This window comes from Taudactylus pleione, unplaced genomic scaffold, assembly GCF_031769625.1.
Source record: "Taudactylus pleione unplaced genomic scaffold, aTauple2 ptg000186l, whole genome shotgun sequence".
Lineage (NCBI taxonomy): Eukaryota > Metazoa > Chordata > Amphibia > Anura > Myobatrachidae > Taudactylus > Taudactylus pleione.
The window spans coordinates 8,877,582-8,893,835 of NW_028284588.1; the positions used below are offsets into that span (position 1 = coordinate 8,877,582).

At 44.1% G+C, this 16,254-nt stretch overlaps 1 protein-coding gene across 2 annotated transcripts in view; it reads right to left on the reverse strand.

Annotated features, from left to right (window-relative positions):
* CHMP5 (charged multivesicular body protein 5) overlaps positions 1-16,254 on the reverse strand; it is a 36,504-nt gene that overhangs the window by 19,043 nt on the left and 1,207 nt on the right. For both annotated transcript variants that reach the window (XM_088476299.1, XM_088476298.1), the window contains exons 2-3: positions 11,757-11,861; positions 1,008-1,054 (exon numbers count right to left, since the gene is read on the reverse strand). In XM_088476299.1, the coding sequence (XP_088332425.1) occupies positions 1,008-1,054; positions 11,757-11,861 (152 nt within the window). The remainder of the gene's footprint in view (positions 1-1,007; positions 1,055-11,756; positions 11,862-16,254) is intronic.

Sequence of the window (16,254 nt, forward strand, 5' to 3'; positions counted from 1 at the left end):
CCAGCCTCTAATCGATTTGGGAAATCCATCTGACGGAAGAGCAACCCAAGGCCCCTGTATTTACCCTTTGTGGTGATTGCTTTTTATCTTTATTTCTATGTGAGTACAATGTGTTAGTGCAATATTGCCAGAAAAGGGACAACATTTATTATGTCTCTCTGTTCTCTCTCTGAATGATTGAGGTACACATTTGGGAGGAGAAAATCTGAACCCCTATTGGCTGAAAAATCCTCATCTTAACGCTGGAGAAGGGAAACGCATAAGAAGTTTTTAAAGGATATTCCTTTGTTTGATGTAAGGACCTTATTGTATACCTACCTTGCACCAATTTGAGGGATCTATTTGTTTTGTGTATATCGATGTTTAGAGGATTTGTGGAGAGTCTTCTTTTCCCTCCAATGCTGCATGGTTTAGATTGTGCAGTCAGAAATATATTGTTATTTTGTACAGATGCTGCCTAGGTGTACGCAGTTGTGGACAGCTACATAGGCTCAGGCGGGCATCTCAGTACAAGTATCTGTGGCTGTTACATTTGCATAATTTTGCACATCCACAGCTGCTAATTTCACAGCTGCAGCAGCAATGGTCTACACATCTGAATCAGGCCCATAATTGTGCATGTTTTAAGCCCAACCTAATTAATGCATGAGGATTTGAGAAGGCAGTAAGGACTGTCAGGACAGAACACAGGGAATACAGTATGCATGTGGCATTATAATAACACACTACGGGGATTATTTAACAAACTCTGATTACTGGCAGTTTTTAAATTGGTAACCTTATTGTAAGGCAAAACATGCCAGGATTTGTCCTTAATAAAAATGCCCTTTTATAAATGTATGGCAAAACCGACCGCTGTTATGACAAAATGTAAAGAGAGGCAACTTTGGGCATGTAGGAGTTTCCTGCTAGGAAATGGAGCAAACTAAGGTTAAGATTGTTCACTGAAATGTGATAAGGCCAGAGGTAGTTCTAGCCAAATCAACCCCTAGACTGATCTTACTTACATTCTTTTCTGCTTCAGCACTCGCATGGCTTTTTGCTTGACCATATTCTGAAAAACAACAAGTTTTAATTACAAGGACAAATGCTCACATTGATTAATACCCAACTAAACACAAAATTAATTTTGAACAAACACAATGCTTTACTATAGACCTTTCAATTTGTATTAGGTATGGAATCTGTATGTAATGCCAGCGCTGGATCATATACCGACAGCGGCAGGCCGACGAGTCGGAATCCCGACTGCAGCAGGTAAGTACTCTAAGCCACCCCTTCCCCTACTCTAATCCTCCCTTAGTGGTGCCTAACCCTAACCTCCCCCCGTTAGTGCCTAAACCTAACCTCCCTGCACCCTAAATCTAACCCTCCCAGGAAGGGGGGTGCCTAACCCTAACCCCCTCTAGTGGTGCCTAACCCCCACTTTCCCTACCCTAAGGCTCCCGGAGGGGGGGGGGTGCCTAACCCTAAGTCCCCCCGGGGGCCCCTAAAGCTAACCCTCCCGCGCGGCTACACGCTAAGACACCCGGCTTACCTTTGTTCAGTAAGCCGGGTGTCGGGATTTAGACGCCTATCTTTAGGCCCATGTCAGGATGTGGGTGTCGGGATAGCGCCACCGGTATCCTGACCGCATCCCTTAGGTATTAGTGGTTACATCGCAAATACGACCAAACATAAAAATGAGCTACTAAAGTATCAAAGACCCATCAAACAATCCTAGGGATCAATTCAATTTGGAGCGATGCCCGTGACTTAGTGCACTCCCATGCTGCACTTATAGTAGACCCTAAATTGTCTAAGGGTGTAAACTAAAATATGTGATCTAGGGTGCTGCTGCCGGCAATCCAATGCTGTTGGAATGGCACACTGCGGGCCTTGCCTGTAAATCACCCCTAACTGAACTGACGCCATAAAGTAAAAATTATTCATTTACACATGCCCAAAACACAAAGACTGTGGAACATTGTTCTGCTGAGTGTGAATGACACTAGATCAATTGTTAATGTTTGCTAAAAATTGTAATAGAAATTCAGACGCTTTTAAACTAAATTTAGCTTGTTTCTGGTTAACTTTACATGTAAAGCCCAAAAGAACAGATAGATACATAAGACCTAGGGGGAGATTTATCAAATCTTGGAGAGAGATAAAGCACCAACCAATCAGCTTCTGTAATATTTCTAGCACATCCTGTAAAATGACAGAGGGCAATTCATTAGTTTTTTTAGGGGGTTGCTCTAATTAATGGGCGCCTGACAGAGCAATTTCATTGTTGCTACGATCAGGCGTGACTGCCCGCGGGAGCCCATCACTTTTTGCACGTCGCACCCAATGTACTGGTTTTCAGTAGCATCCCTCCCCTCTGTATCACTTGGTGAGGGGATAGATTCAGTCTACTCAGCGGAGCCGCGTGCTGCAAACAGGAGGTGTGGTCGCAGGGGCGTGGCAACACGGGAAGGGGTTGGCCTCACGGCCCGAACCCCCATGGTTATTACTGGGGAAGGGGGGTGCTGGAGGGGCGGACTGTCCTGTTTGTAGTGCCGGCTCCCTCACAGTGTGAGGAGCAGAGTGCTGCACTTAATACTACAGTGAAGCACCCGACTCCTGTCACTGCGGGTAAGTCTGCAGCTTGGTGTTACCCCTCGGCAGGTGAGACCCGCACCCACCTTGTGACGCCACTGCTGGGTTTAGCTGTATAAAGTGGCAAAACCAGTCTAAAGTCCTAGTTTGAGGGCCAAAAATGTCAAGCATCCAAATACGGACTTTTCACGGATTTCTGCTTGCCCCCACAGGAGGGTGCGAACAGGATCCGTGTCCGTCGGCAGCATCAATTGAATAGAGCGATGGGAGCTGCAACCACGCTAAAACAATTGAATCATCCTCTTAGAAGCTGATTGGTTGGTACTTCATCTCTCTCCAAGATTTGATACATCTACCCCTTCCAAATGACATTACTATCTAATGAATGAGTTCACACTTGTCAATGGTCACATGACTTCAGCATACAAATGTTTACTGAGCACCAAACCTGTGGCACTCCCCACTCACTCAGCAATATGGTATGTTTACAGTCACCTGACTGGTTGTCAGAAACAATATAAAAAAAAGAAAATTCCTGTTTGTGTTACTACATTGAAACTTTTACAGTATCACAAGGTTACATCAGTTTTCACACCAGACTAAAAACTCCACTGTAATGAGAGATGTCACAGTAGTAGGGTGTAAAGTGAATACATGCATGTTTATTTAAAGTGCCATTGTTACAAGCATTACTGGCAGTCTGAGGATGAGATCTGCTACTGCATGCATTTCGGTAACCACAGCCAACTCTAGAAGAGCAGAGGGTCATTAGAAGGAAAGAAAATCTGTAATTAACCACAAGTTTCAACCAGGTAAGTAATAAGGGCAGCTTGATTCTAAAGGAATAATGACTTAAAGTATTTGTTTCCTGTCCTTTACAACAATTTGCAATATCACCTAAATATTTTAGGTATGAATACTGTTAATTGCAAGTGTTGAAATCAAATCACTCTACACTTCCTGATCACCACTGTGGCATTCCAATACATAATCTATATGTACAGACCCCCAACTTAATTATATAACATTTAGCCTGGTGGAGTGAATTTCAAAAAACACAAGCAATGCTAAATGCAACAATGCTCCACAATTATGTAAAGATGACAAGGTGGCAAACAGCAGGTTGTCCCTCACCAACAGTCACCATTCATCCTTAAGCATTAGATTTAAGGTAGAGTGTTTGCAGAGTTTACATGTTCTCCTTATATTTGTGTGGGTTTATGCTAAGTGCTCTCGTTTACTCCCAAACTCTAAAGCCGGATTCCTGTACTCGGTCCTCAAGGCACTTACTTGTAGGTTATTTGGCTTTAGACAAAGGCAACCCGAGTGTAGGTCCATCTGGTAGGGAATATAGATTCCCAATTCCACTGGGGCATATAGAACGTGAATTTTCAATTATTCTTTGTACATTACTGCTTAATACATAGACATCATGGGCATATTTAGAATGAGTGCAGGGCTATGGTGCACACGGGCCCATCCTCTCTTGAACTGGTCGATAGGCGTTCTATAAATGACTTTAAATAAATTTGCTTAAAAGGTGACATTTGATTTGTTTTACGATAATATTGGCCCCAAAAGAAAGCGATATGATGAGCAAATACCAGGGCTAGGTAATATAATGAAGAATTCAAGTGTCAGCAGAATTTTTTAAAGGAGTCAAGGAAAATTTGCATTTGCTGATAGAAAAATAAAATGACTCCTAAAATGATGCACCAGCAGCAATTCATTAGCTGGTTCCTGGGATGTGTCCAGCTTAGTTACTGGTCCACCTTGAAAAAAGGTATGATGTGTCACCATCACAAGATCCCAATAGTAATGCTAACAAGGGAAATACTTTCAGCGTCCAACAGCACTTATATTTATGACTGCAAATTGAAAATATCAACTGTCCCTATACTCACATCTATTCATACACTGAAATGTGTTAATCTTGTACACTTACCTCTTGGGTAAGGAGGCAGACATGTAGTACAAACCACACCCAAATGACTTACCGGTAATTGGCTGACTGGCCAGCATAGACAATATTTGAAAGAAATAGAAAAGAAATAAGCAAGTGCTTAAACCTGTCGTCTTTTACACAGTACACCCTGCATGCCAATATAAATGCACATTGTTACTCAGTATGCAGGTGTTCACCATGGGGCCAGGGGGTGGTAATTAGAAATGGCAGCATTTTATTCAGCTTTGTGCCCTCTACTTCCCACATATACAATACAGTAAAACACTGGGTCTGCAGAACCATTAGGTGAGCTTAAGTGGCTGCCTACGGCACTAATGATTGGAGGAAGCTAAGTAAAGTCACGCATTCAGTGCTCTTAATGCACTCGTGGCATCTCCAGATGGAAAGCTGGAGTGAAGAAGCAGCTGTGTGCTGAGTGTGTGTGACCTCCAGGTCACTATTACACTGGCGTTGGCCAATATGTCATAATCAAATACAGCATGTCCAGTCCTGATAGGAGAAGAAACCGTCCCCACCCTCTCCCTGCTATGGTAAGCAGCTGGAGTGGGTGTGCACTGAGTGGGGAAGTTGTTGCTCCGGATGTGAAGGAGACGCTGGTTAAGGGCTACCCATGGGCTAGTGCTTGGCCTGGTTATATGTGTGACAGCAGTGGGAAATGAAAAGTGGTGAAAAAGGGATTCATCAACCAAAGACAAGTTGGTTTGGAAAATCTACAGGATCATCATCTGCTGGATACAGAGTTCAACGGTCATTGCTGTTGCCATCCTTTACCTCCTCCAGCACTTGCCGTCACAACAGTTACTTCACCCTGGGTTCTGGACTACTCCAAGCAGGCAGATAGCTGCAACAATGCCCATGCAGCCCGAGAGCCAAAGTGTCTTCCAGCTGATTGTGTTCATGTTCCATCTCTCCACCTTCCACTGTCTCTCCTCATCGCCAGCAGCTGTACACAAATGCCAATTGCTGCTTTAATATTGGTGGTGGATTACACCTCCTCCTTATAGAGCAGCTACACACAATTTCCGCTTCCTGATGTACCAAATAATTCCCTCACCTGTTACATTAGTAGCTCATTACTCTTCTGTTTCATATAACTGAATGCAAGTTATCTGTATGACGATCCTCTTAATGTACATCTGCTTAATATGTTGGAACTTTATAAACAAAAGAATATTCTCTACATAACATGTTAGAAAACAATAACATATAACAGTAGATTAATGGGCTATGGAGATCAATGCTCTTCAATTAAGTCAGCTGCCTGGGTATCATCCTAAACTTCTTCCAAAGTCATTCCCTCTCCCAATCCTGTAGCTTCCACTTTGGCAAGATCTCCAGGATCTGACCCTCTCAGATAACGCTCATTAATACTTTCTTCTCCCAGCAGGAATGGGATATAATCATTTTGTAACCTTGGAACACACGCTCTTTACTGTACTAACTGTTATTCACAATTACTGGGGTTCATCCAATTGGGTCACAACAACATAAAAAGACCAGCCAATCGCAGGCACTAAGACTTTCAAGAGAACAGAGAAATCTTGGTCACTCCCCTCCACCTCCCTGTGAGTCTTTGTACCAATGAGGTTCTCAGGACCCTTAAGAGACATTAGAAAAGCTTATTTTCTGCTACAGCTGGTAGGAGCATATCTGTAACCATCTTTAAATGGGACTTATTTTTATCTAGGCATAAATTATTATAGTACATGTGAATATAATTAGCCTATTAAAAAGGAACCTTATATTTTAAAATAGGGGCCACGCTATATTGATGTCCTTTCACCACGTTTCTACTACATGAATTGAGTGATGTATGAGAGAAGCTAGACTTGAGATACGCTTAAACCTCAGTGGGATTCTAGTAACAAAACATCCACCCTTTGCTGTACTGATTCAATATCAGGAAAGTCTGCTTATTCCTCTATTTGTAGTGGCAATTCTGAAATCCACCCTATTCTCAAGGCACAAAGGGTGCTCATTTGTGATTGTGATATATGCACTGTGTGGTATATTTATTATTTATCTGCATAGTCCACTGAACAATTTTGAATGAGAAAAGGATTGAATGGTGAAAATCTGCAGTGCTGTATGCAAAACCTATATTGTATTAATTCTGCTCTGCTTTGTTTGTGTTATTAGGTGTACCTGCTATAGAATAGTGCGCCAGTATTGGTCAATAAATCTAAATTAACTGTACATAGCTGAATAAAGTAAGGGCATCTCTTGTACACCAGGACCAGATATGGTTCCGATTAGACAAGCATCATACAACACTAGGCGAGCAATTGATTTTAAACATCAGAAAACACAAGATCCCTACTTTAATGGTTGCCTTAGACACAGATATGGCAGTTGAATGAGTTGGATGGTTTTCCATGTGTTGCATATTAGCGACAATGGGAAGGAGGTGCTCCGTCCTCCAGAGTGTAGCAGCACTCTATTAACCAGACAGCCTCAGTCGTTGCCAATGGTTTTAAGTTCCCCATCCTTTCCCAAACACAACGGTAGCAGATAGGGCCTTCCTCAGACCAACCCAATAAACCTAAATCCTAAATCTTAACCTTTCCTTCAAAAACCTGGCTACTTACAAGCTAATTATAATTTCAAGTAGCAATCCCAACCACTCGTTGCTGTAAATGTTCCCCCTTTATTAGAGATGATAAAGTTAGACCAATATGTGGAATAATTTGCTAATCTCATGCGTAGGGAAAATAACTACTTTTGTTTCATACACTTCTGCTTAAAGTTCCAGCTAACAACGACAAACTCTTTAAACAACTGGCTACTAAACTCAATAAGGAGGACTTGGAGTTTCCAAATTACTTAAATACTACAAGGGGGACTAATTTTACCTAGTGTGTCATGCCACAACACCTGGGTAAACATGGAGGCTGATGTGGCCAATTATCTTCATCAATTCCTATAGACTCAGACAAGCTAGTGTACCAACCACATTAGCATTCTCTCTATAACTGCACACTTATGATCTAGTTTCTGATTCATGGCATAAAACCAGTTGTGGAATAATGAATTTCCCCATCATTTGCGGACATTCAGTCACAACTTCTTATCCAGACTTCTTGAAGCTATCATTACTTACAACTTATGCATTTTAGAATATGTTCATCCCAAACCCCTTCCACTTTCCCCTCATATCTTTCTGTAGACAGCAAACCTCCTCCAAGGTCTCTCTACCTTTTATAGCTTGATCTTAAATATAAGCAGCCACATAAGGATTTGCAGGATTTGCATGAGCTCAGCTCGGAGGAGCCTCTGTGGTCATGCGTGCACAGTGTATCACGTTGGTGGCACGGTTCTAAAATCTCTCCCATCTGGGAGAATGCACAATACGTCTTAACTTGAACTACCAATGTACACTTGACGGACTCACTTTCCCACTTGATTTTACAGTGCTTAATTCCAGACATTTCTACACCTACTCAGAGACTGGTAACACATAGCCCTGCTCAGTGCCACCAAATCCTAAATTAGATGGTCATGGAACAATAGTGAACCACCCTCCCTACCTTCTATTACTATTCACAATACAACATGCAGTGATTTATAACTTCCTCCCTTTATAACTCTCCTCTTTCTCCCCAAAAACCTAATTCTTTTGTGCTCACAATTTTATAGTTCACACTGTTCTGAAATACATTGTTACTGAATTTTAAAAAAAATTATTACCTAGAGAACTTGATCTCCTTTTGAAACCACATTGTACGCTTCAAGTCACAGATGTAATTGGAATCTTCCCCCTCTCATTCTTCCTTTTTTAAAAACTTTTTAGAAACCACTAAAATATTATATCAGATCTGAGTGCCGCTGTCTCTGATTTCTGTGTGTGGGCCAGAGTGGCACCTACGGAAGGCACCTGTGAATGTGCGTGTATTTATGGCAGTGCCGCCAGAATTTGGACATATATATATATATAATGTAACTGTAGATTTAAAACAGCAATAATGTTTGCCTTTTAAATTATCACTTTAAATGTATAGGCTAACTCACCAGTATAGTACCCGGCATGCAACTCACAGGCTATTACATAAGGGCCCATATTGTAAGCTCTCACTGTAGGGCCCTCTTTCCTCTTGTTTTCCTGCCTATCAATGTCAGACAAGGTCTGCATGGTCTTGTTCTCCTCCTAGCACAACTCAAGTCCTATTTGTTGCGGTCATGTTCCTGGGCACAGGCTTGCTTCATGCCGGTGTGCTCCATACTTGTCCCTGCCTCCCCTCGCTTTTTTTTTTCCCCCTGCTTTTCAGTGTATACAAGGGCTGATTGAAAAGTAATGAGACTGCCTCTGTTTTTCTGTCCCATAGGTAGATGTGGCAACACTATGCTGGTTATTATGAAGCTCAGACATCGATGTGTCTGAACCTGCGGTTGGACTGTCGTAGTCTTCTTTGTTTGGTCACAGTGAGTGGAAGATCTTTGTACGTTTCGTCATGGCGGATGAGGAAGACGTGTCTGACATTACGTCAGAGATGTGTGATTGAATTTTGTGTTAAACTTGGAAAAAGCGGAAATGAAACTCATGAAATGTTACGGCAAGCATACGGCGGATAAACAATTAGCCGTGCTGAAGTATTTCAGTGGTGGCAGCACTTCAAAGAGGGTAATAGGTGAGTGACTGACGAAGCGCGTTCTGTGCCAAGGTTAAGTTTAGGCATTAGGGGGTAGGTTAGGTTCGGGCACCAAGGTTGAAGGTTATAATACCTACTTACACGTGTCGGTATCCTAACCCTGTCAGGATGCTGGCGTTGGGATTTCGACTGCTGGGATCCCGAGCGCCGGCATCCCGTACCCATCACGTTAATAGTCTATTTTTATCAAGTAACAAAATGCAAAGTGAATGAACAGAAGAGAAATCTAAATCAAATCAATATTTGGTGTGACCACCTTTTTTGCCTTCAAAACAGCATCAATTCTTCTAGGTACACTTGCACACAGGTTTTTAAGGAACTAGACAGGGAGGTTGTTCCAAACATCTTAGAGAACTAACCACAGATCTTCTGTGGATGTAGGCTTGCTCAAATCCTTCTGTCTGTTTATGTAATCCCAAACAGACTCAATGATGTTGAGATCAGGGCTCTGTGGGGGGAATATCATCACTTCCAGGACTCCTGGTTTTTCTTTACGCTGAAGATAGTTCTTAATGACACTGGTTGTATGTTAGGGTCATTGTCCTGCTGCAGAATAAATTTAGAGCCAGCAAGACGCCTCCCTGGTGGTATTGCATGATGGAAAAGTAACTGGAAAAGTACTGTTTGTTCAGCCCTCGCATTGAGACATGACCATAACTAAAATCTATCAAAAGAGCTGATTAACAGAGTTGTGTCTGCAGCCACAAATGATGGATACGGTGATCGGCATTAACCAGTAGGGATATCGTTAGAACAATCCGTACATATGTAGAAGGGTAATTCCAAATAGCAGCCGGATACGTGTTAAATCCAATGATGAATGGAGCATAGCACACGAGTGTGTGCACAAGTAAAGTGAGACCTTATTGATTACGAATAATTCTGCAGTTAGAGATTGTTAATATAGAAAAAGTAAATGGTTAGATACTGTAATATTTAAGAGTTAGCACTCACAGACCGCAGAGCATTATGGTGGTGGGGTGCAACCCTAAAACAAGGATTACAGTTCAGGAGTGTGAAATGAAAGCAGAGTGGCTGATCAGACATTCCTAGCTGGTGTTCCGATTCTGCCCTTCTGTCGGTCGAAACAAGTGGAGCTGGCCAAGGGTGGTCACACCATGGATGATGAACAATCTGTTGCTGCGGCTGTTGCCAGTTGTCTGTGCAGACAGAGAGGGCAGCTTGAGCTGCTGACAGCTGTTGGTCCCACACCGGTGTTAGGATGGAGCTCCAGGGAATAACTATCCAGCTGCTACCCAGCTTGTGGTTTTTATCTTCTGATGAATTTCCCGATGTAAGGGCCTAATTCACTACGGATTGCTATTGTGATTGCAGCAGCCATAAATCGCACGCAGGTCTGCTGCGAAAATATGCTGATTGCAAATTGCAATGCTGTAGCACTGCTAGCATAGAGATGCCCACTGCCTCTCACTCCCACATCCGTAATACCTTGCAAACCTCCATAAACATCGGTAACATCGAGTACCATTGGACCCTCATGCAGAATTACAGCAGCCCTGACCTGACCTAATCTCGTAGCATGCAAGTACTCAAGCTGTGTATACAATCGCACTGGCTAACTTATGCAGTCCCATACAATGACATTCAAACAGAAAGGCATGCCTGCATTTCTCAGACCACCTACCGTCACCACCCCCAAACTCTCACTGCCTGTCAATTACTCTGCAATGGCTCTGCGTGGTCTGCTTGATCGCAGTGTAGCCTTCACGTACTGCGATGCATGCACAGTACACAACAATCGGCCAACTGCGAGCGCTGCTGCAGTTGTGATCCTTTCACATTTATCATCTACAACCCACCCGCACTGCTTCTTGCCGCAGCACACCAGTCTGCAGCTCCCGGATAGAGAAAACTTGGCTATTCAAGTCCCAGTGGAGCTTACAATATATGTTCCCTACCACAGAAACACATATACAGTAGGGTTAATTTTGTCGGGAGTCAATTATCCTACCAGTATATTTTTGCATTGTGGGAGGAAACCGGAGTACACAAAGGAAACCCACGCAAGCACAGGGAGAATATACAAACTCCACACAGTTAGAGCCACAGTTACACCGATTGTCTCGCCCATATGACATATGTGAGACCTAAAATGAAGTGTACCTATAGGTTATGTGGAATCAGTGTGTGACGACAGTTCGTGTGTGCTGACAGCAGCCTATAAATGTGAAACTTAGCTTGGAATGAGACATAAAAAGCAATAAAATGACAAAGAAATATTGGAAAATCCTAATCTTAAACACTTTTAAAACTATTCATTTTTTTTTTGTACTCCACTTATTATTGTTAATTATACAACACCACTAATATACTCAGAGCAGTACAGATAATATATGACATTCATTCATAATTCAAATCACTCCATGTTAAGCAGTATTAAAATCTCTCTATGAAAAAACAAGAGTGGTTATCATTGCACTTAGTAGAATTTTAACGCAGACTTTCAGGGTCAAGTTCACATTATAATTACATGAAAGTTTAAAATTGAGAAAGCATTGCTAGAAAAATGTCCTTATGATGAAAAATATAAAATAAGTTACTACCTTGGAGGGACCTTCCCTCATTTTCTTCATCTGGTCCTTGTATTTCACTAGTTCTGCATCAAGACGTGAAATTTTCTTGTCAATTGACTCTGCCCTGCCGTCGACCTAGGAAGGGAAGTGGAACTAATGTTGGTTTTCTTCAGCAAAACTCAGTGGTTATGTTATTTATTTTTTTAACACAATTATACACTTAGTGATCAAGTGTTGTGCATTTTGGAAAACACCTTTTTAAATAAACCTCTCTCCTCGGAGTACAAAATAGTCACGTGGGGACTCTCGTTGGTGAGCCAAGTGCAAGCAACATCACACGGAAAACTGCCACTGTTTCAGCTAATCAGTTTGAACCATCAATGCATTGATGCCACCAGTCAGAGTGGTTGATAGAGATATATATATGTAAATTCTATATATCTAGATCATTACTTCTCTAGCTCTCCATCTATAGTAAGTACAGAGAGAATAATAGAATAGGGGTGCACAATGGTGATAGTACATTATTCCCATTTATAAAATACATATACATACAAAACACTGGATAAAAGCATAGCACCACAATCTCCATTCTGCATGCGGTGGGCTCAGTAGCCTACTCATTTACTGGTGCTTCCACGCCTCTGTTTTGTTCCATGTGTCACTTCCGGATTCCACTGATCCATTTTATAAAATTAATGGAATATAAAAGTATAGATCTTTATTTCAAAACTTTATTTTATTATTACATTGTGTGACAAGACTTTTAAATCCAATAACTTAAAACTAAAAATCCAATAATTTAAAATTAGGAGCTAGTATAACAGATGTGTCCTGTATTATAAACACAATCATTTACTTATATACAAGACTAGCGTCCTGCCCCGGCATCGCACGGGAGCAACTTAATCTTGTCACAGCCCCTTGCATCTCATAACAACCTACGACATGTCACCACAGTCCCCTGCATCTCATATCAACCTATGCCATGTCACCACAGTCCCCTGCATTCCGCCACAGCCCCATGCACCTCATAACAACCTACGCCATGTCACCACAGTCACCTGCATCTCATAACAACCTACACCATGTCACCAGTCCCGAATCTAACCACAGCCCCCTGAATTTCACAACAGCCTCCTGCTTCTTATTCCCACCCCCTACATCGCACAACAGCCTCCTGTTTCTCACTACTGCCCCCTGCATTTCACCACAGCATCCTATATTTCACCACAGTCCCTTGCATCTCAGCACAGACCCGTTTCTCACTCCTTCTTACCACAGGCCTCTGCATCTCACCACAACTCACTCCTGCCCCCTGCATCTCACCAGTGTTACCACAACCTCCACTGCTGCTGTCCTGCAGCTGGTTTGGGCCCGGCAACTGGGATGTGCTGGGAAGGGCACGAGGAATATGGATGAGAGATTTGTATTGCAGCTACTGAAAGCATTATCAGCAGCTTGTTGCTGGGGCACCTGCGCATATTTCCACAGCCTCCATGCGCACCCCTTCCCTGCTGCCGAATATGGTAATGAGCAATGTCCCCTTTGCACAATGTTTCCTATATATTTCCTGGGCTTCTTGTAGAGTTTCCTTGCCGTGGTGCCCCTGTCCGAGAACAGCGCTGACTTACATGGGAGGTGCCTCCTGTTCAGGATCAACGTAGGGATGGAATCCGATGGTTACTAACCATCAATGTTTTTGTTCCAATGGTAGTGTTTGTACCATTTGATGGTGGTGGTCTGATGTTTTCACCATCAAATGGAAAACATTCAATGGTGTTCCAATGGTTGTTTGTGTTTATTAAATTCCTTATAGCTATGCCTCCCTGGGCTCCTTCCTGGCTTTGACTGAATTAGGGCATCTTCATGGGTTTGTTGGACGCTCTCACTCTCTGTCTGCCTCAGACGTGATCCTGCTCACTCCCTGGTTCCCTCCCTTCTCTAGGCTGCTGCTAAGCAACAGGGTACATTGCTATTTCTATTTGGCTCTCACTTTGCTGTTTCAGCACCATGGGCAGTTACTCTGCTTCAGCTAGGTGTAAGATTATTTTTCCCCTCACTAAAATAGTCACTGCTCGGCTCCCTCTTGTCACAGATGAATGGATCATACACCCAAAACTTCCTTGACAAATGCTGTATAGAATAGTGAAAACCCCATCAAAATCCATCCAAAGGTTCAAGAGATTAGCCCAAACGAACACACAGACGAGAGAGAGAAAAAAAAAAAAATATATATATATATATATATATACATACATATATACATATATATACACACACACACACACACACACACACACACACATATATATATATATATATACACACACACATAAGATTACGATCAGTGAGCCATGAATGAATGGGGGTATACTGCCTCCCAGTAGTGGTAATGATACTGGAGAGTTGAGAGCTGTACCTAGACCAGGGGTAGACAACTTCTGCCACTCAAACTGTTGTGTTAATACCCATCCCAGCATGTTGTTAGGGTATGCTAAAGCTGTGCCAGGACATGAAGGGATGTGTAGTTTCACAGGTTGCATACTCTGGATCCAGGGCCGGCCGGCCCGTTATGCCAGGTACGCAGTCGCGTACGGCGCTAAGTTATAAGGGCAGCAGAGTCCCGCCACTGTCCCCCAAAGATGCCGGAAATTAATTACAATGAGTCACACTGACTCCTTTTATGCCGCTGCGCAGCTAGCCACAGCCGCTGCCTGAACGGCTGTGGCTGGCTGCGCAGCGGCATAAGAGGAGTCAATGTGACTCATTGTAATTCACACTGGCCCTGGCCCACACGTTCATTAATGACAGGCCAGGGACGGCCGGAGGGAGAGGAATGGCCACTCTCATCTCCTCCCATCAGCTCCTCCCCTCCAGAGTGACTCAGCTTACAGGAGTCTTTGCCCGGCTGGAGGGGGAGGAGGGGCCTCGCTCTCCCCTCTCCTTAGCTCCTCCCCTCCATCCCCAGCTTCCTCTTCTCTCTTGCTACTGCTTGGACGCATCTGACGTCACGATCTCCGTCCCCGGCGTTTAGTGAGTACTCCAGGGTTAGGAAGGGGAAGAGCTATCCACGCGCTGCAGTTCTGGCCCCAGGTAAGTCAATTTAATTTAATTACTTTCTATTTGTCATGCAATGGCTGTCACCTAATGCTGTCATCCTCTCCCTGTCACCCTCTCCCTGTCACCTAATGCTATCACCCTCTCCGTCACCTAATGCTATCACCCTCTCCCTGTCGTCACCCTCTCCCTGTCACCTAATGCTATCACCCTCTCCCTGTCACCTAATGCTGTCACCCTCTCCGTCACCTAATGCTGTCACCCTCTCCCTGTCACCTAATGCTATCACCCTTTCCCTGTCACCTAATGCTATCACCCTCTCCCTGTCGTCACCCTCTCGCTGTCACCCTCTCCCTGTCACCTAATGCTGTCACTCTCTCCCTGTCACCTAATGCTGTCACCCTCTCCCTGTCACCTAATGCTGTCACCCTCTCCCTATCGTCACCCTGTCCGTCACCCTCTCCGTCACCTAATGCTGTCACCCTCTCCCTGTCGTCACCCTCTCCCTGTCACCTAATGCTATCACCCTCTCCCTGTCGTCACCCTCTCCCTGTCGTCACCCTCTCCCTGTCACCTAATGCTATCACCCTCTCCCTGTCGTCACCCTCTCCGTCACCTAATGCTATCACCCTCTCCCTGTCGTCACCCTCTCCCTGTCACCTAATGCTATCACCCTCTCCCTGTCACCTAATGCTGTCACCCTCTCCCTGTCGTCACCCTCTCCCTGTCACCTAATGCTATCACCCTCTCCCTGTCGTCACCCTCTCCCTGTCACCTAATGCTATCACCCTCTCCCTGTCACCCTCTCCCTGTCACCTAATGCTGTCACCCTCTCCCTGTCACCTAATGCTATCACCCTCTCCCTGTCGTCACCCTCTCACCTAATGCTGTCACCCTCTCCCTGTCGTCACCCTCTCCCTGTCACCTAATGCTATCACCCTCTCCCTGTCGCCTAACGCTATCACCCTCTCCCTGTCACCTAATGCTGTCACCTAATGCTATCACCCTCTCCCTGTCACCTAATGCTATCACCCTCTCCCTGTCGTCACCCTCTCCCTGTCACCTAATGCTATCACCCTCTCCCTGTCCCTGTCATCACCCTCTCCCTGTCACCTAATGCTATCACCCTCTCCCTGTCACCTAATGCTATCACCCTCTCCCTGTCGTCACCCTCTCCCTGTCACCTAATGCTGTCACCCTCTCCCTGTCGTCACCCTCTCCCTGTCACCTAATGCTGTCACCCAATGCTATCACCCTCTCCCTGTCACCTAATGCTGTCACCCTCTCCCTGTCACCTAATGCCGTCACCCTCTCCCTGTCACCTAATGCTGTCACCCTGGGGGCACTGCATAGGGGGGGAACCTCCACTGGGGGCACAACAATGGGGGGACTACTACAAGAGGGGGGACTACTACTAGGGCCACTACAAGGGGCACTATATAAAGGGCAATACTGGGGGTACTGCATA